General features: G+C 29.7%; 3 protein-coding genes across 6 annotated transcripts; all 3 read left to right on the top strand.

Annotated features, from left to right (window-relative positions):
* Nucleotides 1–1324: 1324 nt before the first annotated feature.
* Nucleotides 1325–4519, top strand: LOC101510796 (uncharacterized). 3 transcript variants are annotated; one of them, XM_004496553.4, is made up of 7 exons: nucleotides 1325–1810; nucleotides 2528–2640; nucleotides 2851–2939; nucleotides 3118–3192; nucleotides 3398–3505; nucleotides 3788–3889; nucleotides 3998–4519. In XM_004496553.4, exons 1-7 carry the CDS (start codon nucleotides 1425–1427, stop codon nucleotides 4262–4264), a joined length of 1140 nt encoding a protein of 379 aa, XP_004496610.1. In that variant the 5' UTR covers nucleotides 1325–1424; the 3' UTR covers nucleotides 4265–4519. The 3 variants fall into 3 exon arrangements, with proteins under 3 accessions (XP_004496610.1, XP_004496611.1, XP_004496612.1); XM_004496554.4 differs by having other exon boundaries at nucleotides 1326–1810; nucleotides 3794–3889; XM_004496555.4 differs by having other exon boundaries at nucleotides 1643–1810; nucleotides 2515–2640.
* Nucleotides 4520–6507: 1988 nt separating this feature from the next.
* On the top strand, nucleotides 6508–10468 carry LOC101509600 (serine/arginine-rich splicing factor RS40). Of its 2 annotated transcripts, XM_073367799.1 has the most exons (7): nucleotides 6546–6642; nucleotides 7057–7167; nucleotides 8115–8436; nucleotides 8658–8770; nucleotides 8870–9108; nucleotides 9377–10057; nucleotides 10168–10468. In XM_073367799.1, the coding sequence occupies exons 4-7, from the start codon at nucleotides 8675–8677 to the stop codon at nucleotides 10196–10198; spliced, it is 1047 nt and encodes a 348-aa protein (XP_073223900.1). In that variant the 5' UTR covers nucleotides 6546–6642; nucleotides 7057–7167; nucleotides 8115–8436; nucleotides 8658–8674; the 3' UTR covers nucleotides 10199–10468. The 2 variants fall into 2 exon arrangements, with proteins under 2 accessions (XP_004496607.1, XP_073223900.1); XM_004496550.4 differs by lacking the exon at nucleotides 8115–8436 and having other exon boundaries at nucleotides 6508–6642.
* A 3532-nt stretch (nucleotides 10469–14000) lies between these two features.
* Nucleotides 14001–15999, top strand: LOC101509286 (protein DETOXIFICATION 49). The gene has a single exon (XM_004496547.4). It carries the CDS (start codon nucleotides 14134–14136, stop codon nucleotides 15769–15771), a length of 1638 nt encoding a protein of 545 aa, XP_004496604.1. The 5' UTR covers nucleotides 14001–14133; the 3' UTR covers nucleotides 15772–15999.
* Nucleotides 16000–20190: the final 4191 nt, after the last annotated feature.

Below are 20190 nucleotides of genomic sequence, written 5' to 3'. Positions count from 1 at the left end.
AAAAAAACTAAACCATGTAACGTCAATTCAACAATACATTAGCAATGTTTGGACATATATTCTCATGTTTATTGTGGATAGTTAAACTCTATAGTAAGTTATAGTACATTTTATTAAATTTTATAACTTTTTTATTTATCAGTAGATTGTAATACATTTATTTGATATTGTTTAATGTTGGTTAAATTATTTAGAGACCATTTGATGTTACTAATAAATTTGTTTTGACTTTTATTTTTGTTGATTCAGGGTAGTTACCTTTTTATTTTTGTGAAATGTTAAAATAAAAAAAGTATGTTTTTAACATGCAAATCCACTGTAGAACCAACGCAAAATGATACTTTTGATTCGATCATCTGAGTTGGTTTGTCCCGTTCCACTCTTTGTTGGGCTAATCACGGGACAAATTGACCTACTTTGCTATCCCTGATTTATTTATTACAACTTTAAATAATTGTATAAGTAAAGTACAAAAGTGTAAATAATTTTTAGGTGGTCATAAGAATTTAAATACACTATTTAAACACTCATAACATAAAAAATATTAAATACTGTATATTTTTAAAATAATTAAAAAATATAGATTTTTGTTATGTATGTCTAAATTCTTACTGCATATAAAAATTGCTAGACGTGATAAATTATGTGTTCACAACAAGAACACTCAATAGAAGTACAACTTCAAATTGAAAGCGAGTTTAACAAAAAAAGAAAATAAAATAGATAAATTATATTTTTTGCGTGTCATTAAAACACAAAGTTAGATTCAAATATAATATTTATATGGTGTATTGTGTATTTTATTTTTTCAGAAAAATAAAAACATTTTAAAAAAAAATATATATATATATATATATATATATATATATTTGTATTATTAACTACTTGAAAACTTGATACAATGTTATTAACTATTTTTTAAACATATATCTTATTAACCACTTTATAGTACTTATTTAACTATTATTTAACTATTAAATGACAGTACTCTAATATGATTAATGTTATTTATTTTAATGATTAATAAAATATCAAAATAATTAATGATATAAATTTATATATACGAGTTTCAAAATAAAAAAATTCAAAAAACAAAATTGAATTTAAAAAAAAAATATTGTTGAATGTATAAATACGGATAACACCTCATATTATGCCAAATATTGTGTTTTGTTGAAATAGCATTTTTCCAAAAATAAATGTGACAAAAAATACAAAATAATTGGTTGGTCTTAAGATGATTGATTGGTTTTCCTCGATTGAACGATAGTCTAAAATTGAGAATCACAAATTTTAATTATATTACGTACTATTATTTCCTCCCACTCTTCAGTTCAACAATATCTCGAGTATCCTTTTTATTAAAAAAAGAAAATAATACTTTTAGCATCCATTACCTTACCTATTCACCTTCCTTCCATTCCATGGATTCCACCCTAATAAAATCAACCTTCCCAATTTTCACCACCAACCCATTCTTGCTTTCAAAAACATCTCTAACACCCTTAAAAGTTTCCATCAAACCCCCACCTCAAGACTTCAATTACAAGCTAGAGATTTCGGAAGAATCCAGAGCTGCCATAGCTGAATCTTACCCCGAGCTGCTTGATTTGGCTGACAATGGGAGCTTGGTTTTGGTTCAGAAGAAGAGGTTTGGTCCTGTTCCTTCTTGGAGAACTGAATTTGTTGAGCCTGATTCTATTTGGTTGGTTGGAACTACCCATGTTTCTAAACAATCGTCTATGGAGGTTGAGCGTGTTGTTAAGGCTGTGAAGCCAGATAATGTTGTTGTTGAGCTCTGCAGAAGCAGGCAAGAACTCATATTTTCTTTTCATAACCTTGAATTTTAATGCATTTTATAAACTCACTAATCTATGTATGCATTCATATACATGATCCAAGAGTGTATCTATTCGGTCATCCACCAAATTATTATTATTCACACACCAAACCTAATAGTGTCTAGCCAAAGAGAATATATTGAAAAAACTCATTGAAAAAGATATATGGTCTAAATAGAGTTAGACTCAGTATTAATGACTTCAAAAATGTATCAGAGTCTATCCAGTATCAATTGAACTATCTCCTATTAGGTCACTAAGGTCACACTCCTGATGTTCAGGGCGTGAGAGGTGTGTTGCGAGTACGGAATGTGATAGGATTTGGAAATGCATCTATAAATGGGAGACATTTCTCATCTTATATATATTGTTAGACACACAATATAAAAACTTAATACACATTACATAAACAAACAATAACTATATGTGATTATGATGATTCAACTGTTAATGTTTTGATTTTCTTATTTGTAGCTGCTATATCTCAAGAAATTTAAAAATCATATAGCTTGTACTATTTATTGTAAATAATAAGAATGTGTAAAATTTTCCTTTGTATATACTCTATATTATAGTTCTTAATTTTATTTTCCAACTGATATCATAAGAAGTTATACAAATGAATTTTTTATATATATACTGTCAATCCGCATCATAACTTCAATTTTTGCAGATTTCATTTCCAGAGCTGGGATCATGTATGCTGATGATGGTGAGCTTGACAAACAATTACGTTCTACTATGTTTTCCTTAAGCGGGAATGGTTTTTTTGGAGCTATTGGTCGTAGCATAAACCTGGGTAAGCACAAAATTTGTTCCACATGTCTATGTTTTTTCTTGGTGTGATACTAGTATGTTTGACTCACATTAAACTTCACTTGATTTAAATCAAATAGAGAGAAACAATCTTTTAGAGTAATCTATTTTTTTCATTCACATGGTTGAAAAAACTAAGCTACTCATGGGATCTACTAGAAAACTTATTTATTGCTCATGAACTAAATGTCAGGTGGTCAAACTGCTTTAGCATTACGATTGCTTCTGGCCGGTTTTTCATCAAAGATCTCTTCAGATATTAATCGTCCTTTTGGCGACGAGGTAACTAAATTGACTGATATTTTCAATTTAAAGGACCAAATTGTTATTTTGCAAATTTGAGGGACTAAATTGACCGGCGTTTACCAGTTCAAAGACTAAAATGTTAATTTACTCCTTCAATATTTGTGGCTTTTGGATGTAGAACTCATTTTGACAAAAAGCAATGTCTATTATGCAGTTCCGCGCTGCTCGAAAAATGTCAGAGGAAGTTGGTGCACAAATAGTTTTGGGAGATAGGCCAATTGAAATAACAGTATGTACATATCACATATCATGCCAAGGAAATAGATGAGTTCAACGATTATTCCAGATTTTTGTATATTGAATTTGAAACAATGGGAAACAGCTGAAATTTCCTGTATATGATCTAGGATGATGGAGTTTATGGTTGCATTTAATGTAGTAAATTACAACATTAATTTTTTTTTCTTTCTGGTCTATATTAATCTGTTTTGCAGCTTCAGAGAGCATGGAAGGCTTTGAAATGGACTGAGAAGTTGAGTTTATTGATCATAGTTATCCGTGGGATTACATCTTCATCAGACATTTCTACAAATAAGCTTGAGGTCCTTTCTCTTGCCTAGATTAACTTCAATTTATACTCTTTTTTATGTTAAATGTCCTTTAATCAAATTATTGAACTCAAGTGGTTAATGAGTTTCTTCAATAAAGGTTTAATCTATTGGAAGTGCTAGAGTTCGATCTTTGACAAGAATAATCTTTAGTCAAACATTACTTAATTATTTACTACTGTCTTTGGAGGGTTTTCAAACCCAAAAAAATAAATGCTTTATACTTTTATCCTTCGTAGTAGTTATTTAAAAAACTAAAGAGCCAAATATTTTTAGCTGCAGAAAGCAAGTTCAGATGATGGTACACTTCAGCTTTATGAGCAACTCAGTTTTTCATATCCATCCCTATTGGCACCTCTTATACATGAACGCGATACTGTAAGTTTTTCTTCCTTTCTTATCTCACGGTCCCTCACTCAAAATTGCATTACAGTAGTATCCTTTAGCACTACAAGTAAAAAGTAATGGTTTGTTTTATTTTTGCAGTATCTTGCATGGTCTCTGAAGAGGAGCAAGGCTGTGAATAACTGTAAAAGGGTGGTAGGTGTAATTGGAAAAGGCCACATGAATGGTGTAATATATTCTCTGTTATCTGATACAGGGGATTTGAGGTTTCGAGACCTTGTAGGAAAAAAATCGTATGATGGGGGTTCTAGTGTCTGGATTGATGGGTTAGTCAAGAGTTTAGTGAGGGACACAGTGATTGGCATCCTCTTATGGGCCTTATATGAATTCATTAATGGTGGAACATAAGGGAAACTCATTTATATTTTCAGTTTTGGTCAGAAATCTAAAGATATTATAGAGATGTTAGCTGTACAGTTAACATACTCACAAAAAGCAAGTAGGCCATGATTTTTAATTAAGAAGAAAAAGGATCATTTTTAAGATTTATTTTTGTAAGTTATGGGAAGCTTATAGCTTATGCGTAAGCTATACATATACAAATGTAAAAGTTTTATTTATTTGAACCTCTGGCCAGTTAAACATATTTTGGTATTTCTTTAACTGTTCGAGGAGATGTAAATGATGTGTACATTTCCGAATGTGCTTAGTACAGCGCCGGAACCAAGATTTCATTTATCAGGTGACCAATTATATATAAAAGAAAATATTGATTATAAGTTATTCATCTAGTAAAGAAAATATTCATATTTATATAAACTAATCTCTAGTATTGATTATAAGTGAAAATAACTAAACTTTACATTAATAAATTTCATTGAATGCAGTTAATTTTATGGATATTATAAAAATAAGCACATTTTCATAAGTGTTTAACTCAATTCTTACTTAGATCATTTAAATTTATTTTCTTTTGATTGTTATAAGTTATATTATGTTTGCACTGTTAGTCTTTTATCTAAATTTCGACAATAGTTAAAAATCTTCTAATCATTTGAAATTCTGCGAAATAATGCAACAATATGCCTATTATATTAATTATTCATAAAATATTAATAAAATTTTATTAATAATCTATATTTTTTGATTTTGTCTATATAACAATTTGAAAACACGTATAGTCTTAAAAACAAAGTCATAAAATGTTTGTCCATACATATAATCTTGTTGCGATGTTTCAATTAAATCTTCACATTTTACGACAATAATTTGAATGTTTTTTCAAACTTGCATGTTTAATTTAATAGATTTTAAAAACTAATAAGACACACAAATATAACTTGATTAAATCGAAAAACAAAATAAACTTTAAAATTCTAAATAAAAATTAAATTAAATTTAAAGAACTAAACATCGGTTATTACCTAAAAGAAATACTAAAAAATAAAATTTATATTAGTTGAATGGTAATTTAAGATATACATCATTAAATTAAATAAAGTAAAACTAAAAGTAAGTTACATCTGTTTAAATTTGAAACTAGAGGGAGTGCAATAACAAACACTCGGTCAAAATTTTATCTTATTGAGAATTGTTGTTTCGACTATATTTATGCCGAAAAAGACTGGTCAGTAAAATATAGTGTTAATAACAATAAAAATCATTTTTATGAGATAAAATAAAAATAAAATTGGTAGCATTAATTAAAGTAATAATATAAAAACTTTAAATGTTTATGTGGACACGAATCAATTGGAGTATTATGTAGGCGCAAAGAGACTCCAAGATTTCACCACTTCATCCATTGGAAACGCAAGTATATATGTAAAAAAAAAAAGCTACACTAGTCGTGGCCCCTCTAGCTTACCACATAGGTTTCCCTCCTAAAGTAGTTAATAGTAAGTTCTGATCCATTATTAATATAAAATAATTTTACATACATAACGTATAGTTTTAAATCTATTTTATTTAATATTCTTAATTATTTTAAAGTTTGTTATAAAACTTTTTAAAATGAAAATCTAAAGTAAATAGTAAAATTTCAATATTACTTTAAATAAAAAATGGTTTGACTAACTTTATAAATCATTTAAAGAAATTACCTTTTACCATAATAAACAAACATTTTATAATTTATGGTTTTCTAAAATGTTCTTAAAAAATAATTTTTAAATAATTGACTGTGAAAATATTGAGTTAAATAAATTTTATAATATCAAACACAAATAGACGTAAAAAAAATCAATTATATATAAATTTTAGAGATTAATTTGATTAATAAAATATTGAGTTAAATAAATTTTTAGTATCTATAATTATTTTATTTTTTTAGTTTCAAAAAGTTTTTTAGTTTTATTTTTAGTATTTACTTTTAACTTAAATTATATAATTCCTTTAAATATTCAACGATTTTTTTAATCACTTTAAAACATTATAAATATTTTTTTTAGAAAAATAAAATATAAATTTTATGTTTCTACCGTTAAAAAATTAATATTTAATTTTCGTTTTTCCCGAAAAAATTTCTGAGAGAAGTTTATAAATTATAATGATCCAACAAAAGGACTTTCACGCAAAAGTTGAGAAAATAGAAGGGCATCTGAGCAAAACGAGAAAAGTTCAATCTCGTCCGTTCATCCATCACTATATATTGTGATACATTTCTGTGAGATCCGCTCATTTCACTTGTGTTGGTCAAACGACTCAAAAATCTCAATAAAAAAAAAAAATCAAATCAGTGAAATTTCTCTGCTCTGCCTAGGGTTCCGACCCAACTCTCTTCCAAGGTTAGACAACCATCCATCTCTACCCCGATTCCATCATAAATCTGATGCATCCTTCCTTTTTCATTCAACATTGTTTTCATCATATCTTTCCAATTCGCACCAAAAATCCAGATCTGAATTTCTGAGTATTGATATGTTTTTGTTCTATGTTATAATTTTCTTTTAGTTGTTATTGTTGGTTTTTCATTTGCAGCGTGTAAATGCAATGCTCAATTTTCTCAGAAATGATGAATGGTAGTTGTATTAGTTTAATTTAATTCGCTCTTTTGTAGTTGATAAAATGTCTAAAAGCTTGAAGGGTTAAAGACTCAAAATTAATTTCCTCAGTTTGATAATTATGCGGCTATGATTATGATTATCATGCATGCTTGGTCAGGTGTATAATTTTGAATGTTTGTCAACTTTTGTGTTCAGGGAAAATGAAACCTATTTTCTGTGGAAATGTTGAATATGATGCACGGGAGTCTGAGCTGGAACGTCTTTTTAGACGATACGGGAAGGTTGATAGGGTGGATTTGAAGTCTGGTAAGGTTTTGTTTGTTATTTTCCGATTTGCTAATTTATGTATTTGAAAATTTTAAGGTGGACGCTTAATAGTATTTCAATGTCTCAGTTCTCATATAGTTAAGGTAAATTAGCATGGACCAGATATTTGAGGTTGAACTTTGGTTTTTACTGCATAGTTGTACATTAGTTATTTTTACCAGTGGAAAATAGAGCCTATAAAAGGTTGAGTTTTAATAACTTATAATCTGTTATTCTTGAATTGAGTAGATTATATAATTTCATTACAGACAAGTTTATAGTGTGTGTATAATATTAATTAATAGTTCTACATTAGTTTTACACCAGATTGCTGTTGGGTTTGATTCAATCCAGTTGAGAAAGGAACACTGAGTTTTGTTACTTGGGAAATGTGGACTGAGTCAATTTCCATATTATTGAATTCAGTAGATAAATTGGAAGTATATATTACTTATCTGCTCCAGGGGGTTTCATGATGATTTATGGTAGGACAGGGTCTCTTGTGAGAACTGTCCTTGTAACACAACATGAATGTTTAAAAAATAAATTGGTTGATTTAAAATTTAAGTGTTTCACCATAAATCACGAGAACTGGGAACACTTGACAATAGAAGTACCTTTATCTCTATGTTTTGTCACCCCGAACAGTACGTATTAGATGGTAGTGAGAAATACACATTAACATATGTTGCACATCTGCGATCAGTCCTTTAAGACATCCAACAGTAGTGGAGCAGCATGAGAGTCTTTATCCGACATATGGCATCATCCTCCTGCGGGTCAGCAACTACATAGTATCTTCCAAGATTGGTGATTCAGTTACAAGAGTTGGACCTTGGTGTATAGCACCTTGTTGAGCACTTGTGGGGGGGTTCAAGATATCTTTAAGTCAAAATCATGTATTTTTGAAGCATCAACCCCCATACTCAACATTTTCTTTGGCGCAGGATTATCTTTGCATATCCATTTACTCCCAAGCTAATGGATGGGATTTTCAGAAATCCGTTTCCTGCCCGCGATGCACATCTTCAAATCATTCAATTTGATCCACAATGGCACAATTCCACGTATTCCTCAGTCACAATTGCCTTTCAATTTTCGTGCCTTTTGCCAGCCTTCACTTTTGGACATGTTTCAAGGTTGAAATATTGCCAACCTCACAGCAGTGGCAGCAGAATGAATGGAGAAGGCACTCACTTTCCGTTGACCCACCATGAGACCTACACTTTTGGATTCTTGTTCTTGACACAAATTTGTTTATTACGCAAGGTCTGTTACTAATTCTGTTGGTCAAATTAGTTCATACAAAAAAGGCGGTTTACCTAAATTTTAATTTCCAAGTTGTCAGTATTGAGTTCGTGCATAGCAGAGGGGTCAGTTGCCACATCACAAGTGAAGTTTTGTTGATTGGACTGTTTGTCTGAATTATCTTTTCTCAGTTTTATGATAAATGTTAATACAAAATTGATAAAACTTTTTTGTGTGTGCAGGATTTGCTTTTATCTATATGGAAGATGAGAGAGATGCTGAGGCTGCAATTCGTGCCCTTGATCGGATAGAATTTGGCCGAAAAGGGCGCAGGCTTCGCGTAGAATGGACAAAGGTAACACATCGTTGGTATTTTCTTTTACCAGAATGCTGATGCTAGAATATTGTTTTTGCCAATTATGTTTTCATCATCATTGGATGTATTGCGCTACAGCAAGAGCGTGGCATCCGAAGGCCTGCTGAACGTCCAAGAAGATCTTCAGCTAATGCAAGACCATCAAAAACATTATTTGTCATTAATTTTGATACATACCATACCAGAACAAGGGACTTGGAGAGGCACTTTGAGCCATATGGTAAGATAGTTAATGTGAGGATCAGAAGAAATTTTGCATTTGTTCAGTATGAATCAGAAGATGATGCTTGCAAAGCACTGGAAGCTACAAATATGAGGTAATTCAGTTATTTGTATATAGGTCAAGATTTTTCCCTCTTTCAAAACTGTCATTGGCTTATAATTACTACTTATTATTGTAAATTTCTGGAGGATATGGGGTGTGGTTTGGTAATACCTGTTTCCTTTAGTCTGGTTGCTTGGCCAAATATTATGCTATCATGATGGATGCCAATAATTTTAAGTTCTAGGCAGTTTTATCTTCCCATTATGGTTTTGTATTTTTTAAAATGATAACCTGAGTTCTTTTCAAATCCTGATTTGCAGCAAGTTGTTGGATCGAGTTATTTCCGTTGAATTTGCCGCTAAAGATGATGATATTAGGCGAAATGGACATAGCCCTGAGAGAGGCCGTGATCGTCAACGTGACAGAAGCCGTGATGGAAGGCGATCACCCAGTCCTTATCGTAGAGAAAGGGGCAGTCCTGATTATGGTCGTGGCCCCAGTCCATATAAGAGGGAGAGGAGCAGCCCTGACTATGGGCGTGGCGTAAGCCGTAGTAGAAGCCCCCATCGGAGAGAGCGAGGTAGCCCTGCTTATGGGCGTAGAAGCATTAGTCCTTATAGAAGAGATAGGGATGGTTCTGAGCCTGTTCGTGACACCAGCCGCAGTCCTTATCAGAAAGAGCGGGAGAGAACTGACAGGTCTCTCTCCCATAGTCCCGAAGAAGGAGAGAGGATAGACCTTAAAAAAGGTCATAGATCTGGTGATAGCCCTTATGATACTGTGAAGGATAGCCCTGAAAATGGCCATGTCCCTAGACATAGTCCTGATGCAAAAGGGAACCCCAGCCCATACAATGAGTATAGAGGGAGCCCTAGTCCTGATGCAAAAGGGAACCCCACTTCATACAATGATCATGGAGGGAGCCCTAATACTATGCCTGAACCCAGGGACAGTCCCAATTATGGTGGTCCTGAAAGTCCCATGCATGAACAATACCGCAGGTTAGCTGACATTTATTCATTGCTTGAAAATTTTGTTTATTTTTTCCAGCCTTCTTTACACCCGTTTGATATGTTTGTTGTTTTGATTATGTGCATTCATGTTGTTGCAGCCAGAGCCAGTCACCCCCTGCAGAAGAATGATTTCAGTCCTTAATGAAAAAAACCTGAAGGGCCAACAGATTGTATAACTAGGTCGTTACTGGACTAAATTTAGTTTTCAGCAAATAGCTGTAGTGTAGTTGCATAAAGCTTTGAAACTTTTGGTGGTTTTGACAATTTTTGTGTCCTTTATTCATTTAGATAAGATTCATACTTCAATGTCAGTCTAATGTTGTAGAATCTTTGTTTAAAAGTCAAATAGTGGTGCTAAATATTTGATCAATATTATCGAACTTATGTGGCCTTATTAAAGTTTTTGTGTCGTCAAATTCTTGTGTACCTGGAAGCATTCAAGGTAATTTGATTGCCATTTTACTTTTATGAGTTTAATAAATGAATATGGAGAAAACAAGTGTCTTGATTATGGTTATAAAGTGATGCTCATGACACTTCATAACCCATGATGAGGACACTTTTTTTCTCGTTTCCTATAAAACTATGACAAGGCATTACACACATGTGATGCCCATGATCATAGGTACAAAAGTGTCCCTAAATTTTTGTAGGAATAAGAGAGATCATGAGGCGGTGTATGAGACTGGATGATTGAAAGATAATTTATAAAAATTGATTGGAATTACTTATATCCACAAAATATTTCTTTTTGATAATCTAGACCATAAAAACTCGGCAGTTAAGTGCATTTGACTTGTGTGATGGGTTGACCTTATGAGAATTTTTCAAGAAAGTGTATGAGGACAAAATATGTTGAAATGATTTGTTTTAGTTTGAAGGGACAATCAACAATACTAAAAGCAGTAAGTGATATTAATGAGACAACTACCTTACTAAATTTATTCTTTTGTTAGTAATTATTGAATAAATTATTTTGGTCTGTACTAAAAATTAAATGTCATCCCACTGAATTAGTGTTCTTTTAAAAATATTGGTAGAAACTATAAAACGTATTAGATAACTAATAGTGTACTTTCGATGTTAGCTTTGACTCTTGCATGCTACAACTGCACTGGTTCAAACAATTTCTTTATAATGAATTTTGTTAAGAATCAAATGTGTAATTGTACGAGAGTTTAAATGTTTATTTGGTCACATGTATGTATTAAAGTGTTAGAAAATAAAATAAAAAATCATAAAAAAATTCAAATTGTGAAAAATGCACAGAGCAATTATAATTTGAGTTTCTTCAATATTATTGAGTATATAATAGTAACCAAATGCTATGGTAAATGCTATGGTAAACTTTGATAAGTACTGCGTATTGCGTGGATCAGTATTTAAAAGTCACATAACAATTTAATGGCAATCGAATTCACTAGTTCTCATTCGAATTATAAGCCAATGACTTTCTTGGTTTTTACGATTCAAACAATGAGTTGATCAATGAAATTTCGATAAAAATAAGAAGAAAAAATATTTTTTTCAATGAAATTTATCAATCATAAAAAAAAAGAAAAAAAATAGATGTGTCCTTCAAAATTCAACTCGTTGAACCAACACCAATTATGTCACTGTCTCAATTATAAAGACGAGGAGAGTTGTTACCTTATATCTCCAAGAAGTGTCATCGATTATTATTAGAATTTCAAATAACTTTAAAGTATCTGTGTATAGTTGACAACCTAACAAGGTGTTCTATTTTTTATTTTTATTTTTTAAAAAAATAGGTGTCCCACTTTTGAAGTTGTCTTTCCATAGGACAAATTCTAACTAGTACTTGAAAATAGTTTTTAAAATTCTAATAACGGGAGACGTCTCATAAAAATTGAAGTTCATGTTCTTCTCATGACTGAAAAAAATGACTTGATTGATGGTCGTTCAACAAAAACAAAAGATAACAAATGTGTATCTCAAAAATGAATTTGCTAAACCAACACCTAATATATTACCGTCTCAATTATAAGGACGGAGATGGCGTGAACTTCTACTTCTGACGAATATTGTTAATTCTCGTTAGAAATTCTAATAACTTTTAAACATTAATCTACGATAGACATAAGTTTTGATTCACCAAAACATTCATCGATATATATTAAAATAATAAAAAGACCATGAGGTCAACTCTATCACAAATAAAACAACAACTAACATTTGTTAATAATAAAATGGTATTACGTGAGTTGCCTAAGTGCAATTCAAATAATAAAAAAAAACAGTAGAAAAATTTGATACATTGTAGTGCAGATTCAAATTTGCAATACTACATTTTATATTTATTGTGTAGTTTCATAATTAAAAACGTCTAATGTGTTAATGACATGCTAAGACTTTTTTTTTGTTGTTATTTATTATTTTATTTAAGCAATGACATGCTAAGGCTAAACTCATAAATTTACGGCGCAGGTCTCAATTAATTAATTTTTGGATTCTTAAGCACATGTGTCGACCTATGATTTGCCACTGCAATATTTAATGTATGAGTTGCACTTAAGAGAATTCATATATTGTCATTTAATACGTTAGAGATACAGATTTGGAATTCGATTGCAGAATACTCCTCTTTTCTTATATTTAGTGTTTGATAGTAACAATGTAAGGCTTTTTTAAAAAAAAAAGACTAACATATACATATTTCAAAAATATAAAATACTAAAATAAATTTTAAAATAAAAGACTAAAATGAATATTAAATTTAAGATAAAAAACTAAAACAAATATTAAATTAAAGAAATTGTTAAAAATTATATTTTAATTCATTTTATTTATCTTATAAATAGATAAACATACATACCGATTAATTGGCGACTAAATGCTTTAAAATATCATATTTTTGCATACATCAAATATCAAACAATTAAACCTTTGACTACCCGTTAATTTTTAAAATCAAGAGAAAGTAATAACAATTTTCTTTAAGCATAATTCATAACTGACTCTTTAGATTCAATGAACAAAAACAATTGACATGATAAATCTAGTTACTATATTAATATAGGCAAATTAATAGACAGCACACATTGACAATGAAACACATGCCTTTTTGTTATCATCCCTTGTATATGTGATGTAAAAAACAACACAATACACTGGAATCTCTTGATGGACCCTACTTAGTTGAACAAACCGTTAAGTGTGGCCTTGTCCCATGTATGAACCAAACAAATTTATTTTGACACAAGGTCTCTAATACTGATGAATAATTTCTTATAAATCAAGGTTGAACATTGAAGGACTCTAATGGGCTTTTGGCTTTTGGTTTGCTTACAAAACCTAATCCTTATATAACTGTCCAAGGACAACCTTGTCTATAGCAACACTGACCCTTAATACTATACAAACTGTGACTATTGTCTAAAATATCACTTTTGGATTATCCTTTCCCCCTCGTGTCTTTTAGCATATGCGTATAAGTTAAAATCTTGAAATCATTTTAATTTTACTTTGATGATTGGACAATATATTTTGGATTACCAAAAACAAAAGAAAAAACAACACATTTCTAACGCCTAAATAATATATTCAAACTTGATTTGGCCCCTCGTCACGAAATCATATAATTTGTATATATTTGAATATTTTTGTCAATTCAATAAAGATAGTAATGAAAATTGATATATTTGAAATCACTTGTTATATATATATATATCAACCTTCCAAAGTGTTATATGGCCCCTCATCAATCAAAAATAACACCTTATCGAAAACAAATTAATAATTAAACGATAATAATGTAAAATAAAGATCTTTCTAAAGATGCATAATTTACTAATTAAATATCTCATATTTATATATATACTATATACTTTAGGCCGGTCGATGCTAGATGTTTTTAGCCCTACAAAAGTGCCTAAGGACATTACACATTCAAAGGCTATAAAACGCAACACACAACAATTTGTACAACCCCTCTTCAACTTTATTCTCTTCATTCCTTGACTCTTTCTATATTTCAATTTTTAAATCTTCTCTAAACCATTCGATTTTTTTCTTGATACAAACATCAAATAATTAGAGAAACTATGTGTCATCTAACTTCTCAACTCTCTTGCAAATGCAATTCAAATCCTGAATTTCTAGTAGTTCAAATCAAAGACCAAAATGAACCAAACAACAACATGATGACCATTCCACTTATCCAAAAGGACACAAACATAGCAACATACCAACAACAACAAAAGAATCCAACAACAATACAAATCCAAAAAACCCATCTTAGAGCTACCTTCAAAGAAATAATTTCTATAGCCAAAATTGCCCTTCCTATGATCCTAACCGGTCTCTTACTATATTGTCGTTCAATGATCTCCATGCTCTTTCTTGGTCACCTCGGCGAACTCGCCTTAGCAGGCGGTTCGCTAGCGGTCGGTTTCGCTAACATTACCGGTTACTCAATCCTCTCCGGTCTAGCGGTCGGAATGGAGCCTATTTGTGGACAAGCCTTTGGTGCCAAAAGATACACTCTCCTTGGTCTTTGCTTACAAAGAACCATTCTCTTGTTACTCTTAACTTCTATTCCTATATCAATTCTTTGGCTTTACACAAAAAAAATCCTTCTTTTATGTGGCCAAGAAGAATCTATAGCTACACAAGCTCAATTATATCTTATCTATTCCATTCCTGATCTCTTAGCTCAATCTTTTTTACACCCTTTAAGAATTTACCTTAGAAGCCAATCCATTACTCTCCCTTTAACCCTTTGTGCTACTTTAGCCATTTTTCTTCATGTCCCTATAAACTACTTTCTTGTTTCTCACCTCAATATGGGAATCAAAGGTGTTGCTTTAAGTGGGGTGTGGACAAATTTCAACGTTGTTGCTTCTTTGATTCTCTACATAGTTTTCTCTGGCACACATAAAAAAACATGGGGTGGTTTCTCTTCACAATGTTTCAAACAATGGAAATCACTTCTCAATTTAGCTATACCAAGTTGTCTTTCTGTTTGTCTTGAATGGTGGTGGTATGAAATCATGATTCTGTTGTGTGGTTTGTTGATAAATCCAAGAGCAACTGTTGCTTCTATGGGAATTTTGATTCAAACAACTTCTTTGCTTTATATTTTTCCATCATCATTAAGTTTTAGTGTTTCAACTAGAGTTGGTAATAAGCTAGGTGCTCAAAAACCATCAAAAGCTAAAATTTCAGCTATTGTAGGACTCTCTTGTAGCTTCATTTTAGGTGTTTTTTCTTTGATTTTTGCTGTAATGGTTAGGAAGATTTGGGCTAGTATGTTTACTGAAGATAAAGAGATAATAAAGATTACATCTTTGGTTTTACCTTTAATAGGACTTTGTGAACTTGGAAATTGTCCACAAACAACAGGTTGTGGGGTGCTAAGAGGAACTGCAAGGCCAAGAGTAGGTGCAAATATCAACTTTGGATGTTTTTACATTATTGGAATGCCTGTGGCAATTTGTTTAGCATTTTTTGTTGGGTTTGATTTTCAAGGACTTTGGCTTGGGTTGCTTGTTGCTCAAGGTTCTTGTGCAGTGACTATGTTGGTTGTTTTGAGTCAAACGGATTGGGATGGTGAAGCATTAAGAGCTAAGAAATTAACTGGATTAGGGACAATTACAACAACTAGTACTGTTAATGTTGATGACAGCAAAGAAATTGATACAGAGAAGCCACTTAAAGCTGAAATTAAGGAAGATTCTTAATCATTAGCTGACTCAGATTAAGATAAACATTAATCAAGGGTCTAACTTTGATTAACTCGTTTTTTTTAACCAATAAAAACAAGAGAGAGATATAAATATATATCTTTGAGGAATTTGTCTTTGTTGTAAGGGGAAGACAGGGTAGAGATAGAGGAATAGGATGATGACCTTTTTTCTAATTTTTTTAGATCAAAAGTACTGTGGAATGTGGATCAAGGAATTTAACTACTCTTGTGTATATATTATTAAAATAAGTCACGTAATCCATTCACAAATGCACGTAATGTACAATTATTATTTTAGTTATAAATATGTTTTCTTAGCAATGTCAACTTAGTGATAGTAAAATATTTTCATAAATTCTTAACCTAACTAACCCCCCACAAACCTAGTCCACCCGTTTGTTTTATCTATTATATTTATAGAGATGGTTTAAGTCTATTTGTTTGTTTTGTTTTGTTTTTTTAAATTATTTTTTGAAGTCATGTATTATCTTTTTATTTATATTAGTTTTCACACATATTTATTTTTCTTTTAACTTTTATATTTTATTTGAATGTGACGCTGTATTGTCTATCGTCTTAGTGTAACTCTATGTTTTTTTCCTGTTTTTGTGTGGTGTTTCAGAGTTAAAGATAGTTGTCACTGTTATGACAATTTCTATAATACTCTTAAAAAAGAAGAATATGTCGATATTCTTAATTTTTTAATCAACAATTATGTTATTTTTTTTCACATCAGTATCTGTATATTATATATTAAATAAACTAAATTATTTGCTCAATACATTTATCTTTTGAGTTTAATCCTTTAAATTTAATAAATTATTTTTTTAATTTTTATTTTATTTTACCACTGCTAGAAGATTCATCGTCTGTCTCAATTTGCTAGTGTTTGTATCGTTGCCGTCTTGGTGTTGTCGATCATAAGTCGCCGTTTCCAAGTTCGTCTTTAATTTTTAATGAACTTTTCGTCTTTGATTCTTATTGCAGAACATAGGAGAGAGACGATGAAGAACGGTAGAGCTCTGAAGAACGATAAAGAAAAAAAAATTGATTATTAAATATTAATTATTTTAAAATAGAACAAAAATGTAAATCTTAAAAATTTGGTAGTGTTAAATTTAAAATATAATCAAACTGATTCAAAGATGACATGTCATTAAACTATTGATATTTTAATTTGATAACACCTAAAACATATTAATTTTCAATTATACCGTATATAGAAATTCCTACTATTATTAGCATTTTCTTCGTTCAACAAAAAATTATCATTGTTGTTAGAGCATTTTTGATGGCGAAGACTATGAGCGGAGAATTTTAAAGAGTCAATTCTAGAGAAAAAGTATAGAACATCACAATTTAAATTAAACATAAACTTTTCAAAAATATAATGGTTATGAAACCAAATCCTATACCCGAACAACATACCCCTCAATTCATCCATTTGTTGATAATGAGAAAGGAAATCTAGTTAACATATAATTTATTTGCTTCATGAATCACAATTCAACTATATAATTTGTTTCGGGATTCTCCATTTTGTTATGTAGAACACAAGTCAGTTGATAAAATGAGAGGGCGTTGAAATAAAGTTGATACCCGTAAACAACTGCACACCCCTATGTAATTCTTAAAATCATAACTCAAGTTGGGGTAGTTTATGATCAATGGAAGATTAGCAACAAATACACAATTATACATTTATCTTGTGGTTTCAATGGAGGGAACCTCCTCATGAGGTGGGTGAATCTTCGCAGGTGACTCTGAATCTTCTCCCATTATGGGGGAAACGTGATTGTGAAGACAAAGGAGATGAGAAGAAAAAATTAGTTGAAAACACACGCGAAATAAATCAACAACATCTAAACAATTTGGATGACAGTGACCACCCAATTTAATATTTGTTAAGATAATATTAATTTTAAATAAAATATTATCAGTTTTGAATCTTAAAATATTATAATATGAGAGATTTTTATTACATATTAAAAAAATTAAAACTTTTTTTTATTACGTAACTAAAAATTAAATTTTGTATAAAAAACAAAAATAATGATAATCGTTCATCCACCACTACCAATATTTATTTAAAATGTACAAAAACACCACAGAATTCAAACTTCGATAAATTATTAATTTTATTTTTTTTCACTGTGGGATCCTTGAATTGGGTAAGATAGAGAATTGTGGGAGTTGGAAAAACATCCACCAAAAACAATTGTTTTACTCTTTGAGCAACGTATAAACAATATGCTATCTAATTCCGTAAGATTTCAAATTAAAATTATAATATCAAACTCATTTATGTGATTATCAGTTGATTCCTCATACACTCAATGACCTAAGCCATCTTTTTTAAATCGAGTATATATCCTAGACAGTTACGAAGATTAATTAATGGATAGATCGAGTCGAGTAGAATCATATGGCATGGGCAACAAAGCTGGAAGTACTTTATTTTACTAATTATATTCTTAGAATTTGAATTCGAAATTTATGTATGTTTAAAAAAACAATTATGTAAGTCAACCTAATTCGTCCAGAAAAAAGTCAACCTAAGCTAATTACATAAGATATTATTTTTTTTAATAGATACAAACGACAAAGGGAAATGATTATTGGAATGGTTGAAAATTTACAAATTGACCTTCATGTTGCTTCTTGTTTATAATAACACAGGCCAGCCGCCACAGCATATTATTGTTCATTTATTTGGTATGCATGAATTAAAGATTGAAATTAGGAATATTGGCTGTTCGATGAATACCGCTTTTTCATGAACGTACTTCATGGTACTAAAACAGAGGAAGAAACGTAATTAAGTTGAAATACCATTCAGGTGTATTATGATTAGACTCTCTGCACATGGCACTAACTATGATTTCTTAAAAGAAAAACTATGACACGCGCTTGAGTTGAGAAAATACACAATATCATAAATTTTAAAAAATTAATAAATGTTTATATAAAAGTGAACAACAAGCTGTAATCTTTTCATTATTAAATTATTATTGTTATTACTAACAGCTTACAGTCTCATTAATTATTTCAGGTTATGTATTTGCTAGAAGGAAGAAATATGCAATTGTATAGGTTGACTTTATTTTCTGTAATAACATTGACTTTTACACACACGCATGTTATAATACTTAAAAAATAGTAAAGTTATGTTCGCCGAATAAATTGATCTCCTTTATCTATTATATATATTTAAAACAGACTCCTGAATGTCACTTCACCCTCGAATGCCACCTTATTCTATTTCATTCACCTATACAAATATTTCTCACATCAGCTAAAAGCTGATGTGGATCTCTTCTCATTTCTCTCATCTACTCTCAATGCCTAATCTTCCTCAATTTTCCTCCCAATAATAATATTATTTTATAAATTTATAAATTATAAAATTATTCTTCTTCAATCATCCTCCCAATAATAATATTATTTTATAAATTTATAAATTATAAAATTATTTTATAATTATTTATAATAAATTTATAATTTATAAATTATTTTACAATTTGATAATAATTTATAATTTATATTATTATCAAATTATTTTATAAGTTATTTTATAATAAATTTATAAATTATTTTATAATATTATTAGTCATTTACCAATGACTAAAATTCAATGGAAAAAAACCACTTAATCACTCATAAATATCGACATAAATATCCTCTTTTAATGAACAATTATATTATTCTAATTATGGTGAGTAATGATTTTATACGTTAAAAATTCAATTATTGATTAATGTCAATCCATTTTTTAGTAACATTTTATACAATAAAAATATATATTCTATTTGACAAAAAATACACAAATTTATAAAAATTAATCATAAAATAAGAATATATGAAAAATTATTAAAAAAGTTACTTCCAATTATTAAAATACACAAATTTATTTAAAATTATAATATATGAATATATTAAAAAATATAATCAACAAAAGTTTACTATATATATGTGTTTGGAAAAAAATATGTTAACACTTAATTTTTATCAATTAAATTATATATTTATAATTGAATGCTATTTTTTATTTTAATTTTTCTTATTATAATGATAATTTGAATGTTAAAAAATAAATGAAAATTTAAGTATTGCATAAAATTAAATTATTTTTTTAATAAAATTTATTTTTGGTACATATCAACATAACTATAATTCAATTGCACAAACAATTAGTTAAAACTTTTAAATACCTAAAATTGATTTAAAGTATATGTAAATCTGTAATAAAATTAATTTCAAACTCTTGATTAAATATATTCAATAATTTTTTTTTACAACAATTTCTCATGCTCGCAATTAAAAAAGCATACTAATAAAACAATTAAATTTAGACTACGCTACAATATAATTCAACATTAACATTTTTTTAAAATAAAAGATATTAAATAGTCAA

This window comes from Cicer arietinum, chromosome 4 (genome assembly GCF_000331145.2).
Source record: "Cicer arietinum cultivar CDC Frontier isolate Library 1 chromosome 4, Cicar.CDCFrontier_v2.0, whole genome shotgun sequence".
Classification (NCBI taxonomy): Eukaryota; Viridiplantae; Streptophyta; class Magnoliopsida; order Fabales; family Fabaceae; genus Cicer; species Cicer arietinum.
Note: the sequence above shows the minus strand (reverse complement) of the source record. Positions and strands in the feature narration are given on the sequence as shown.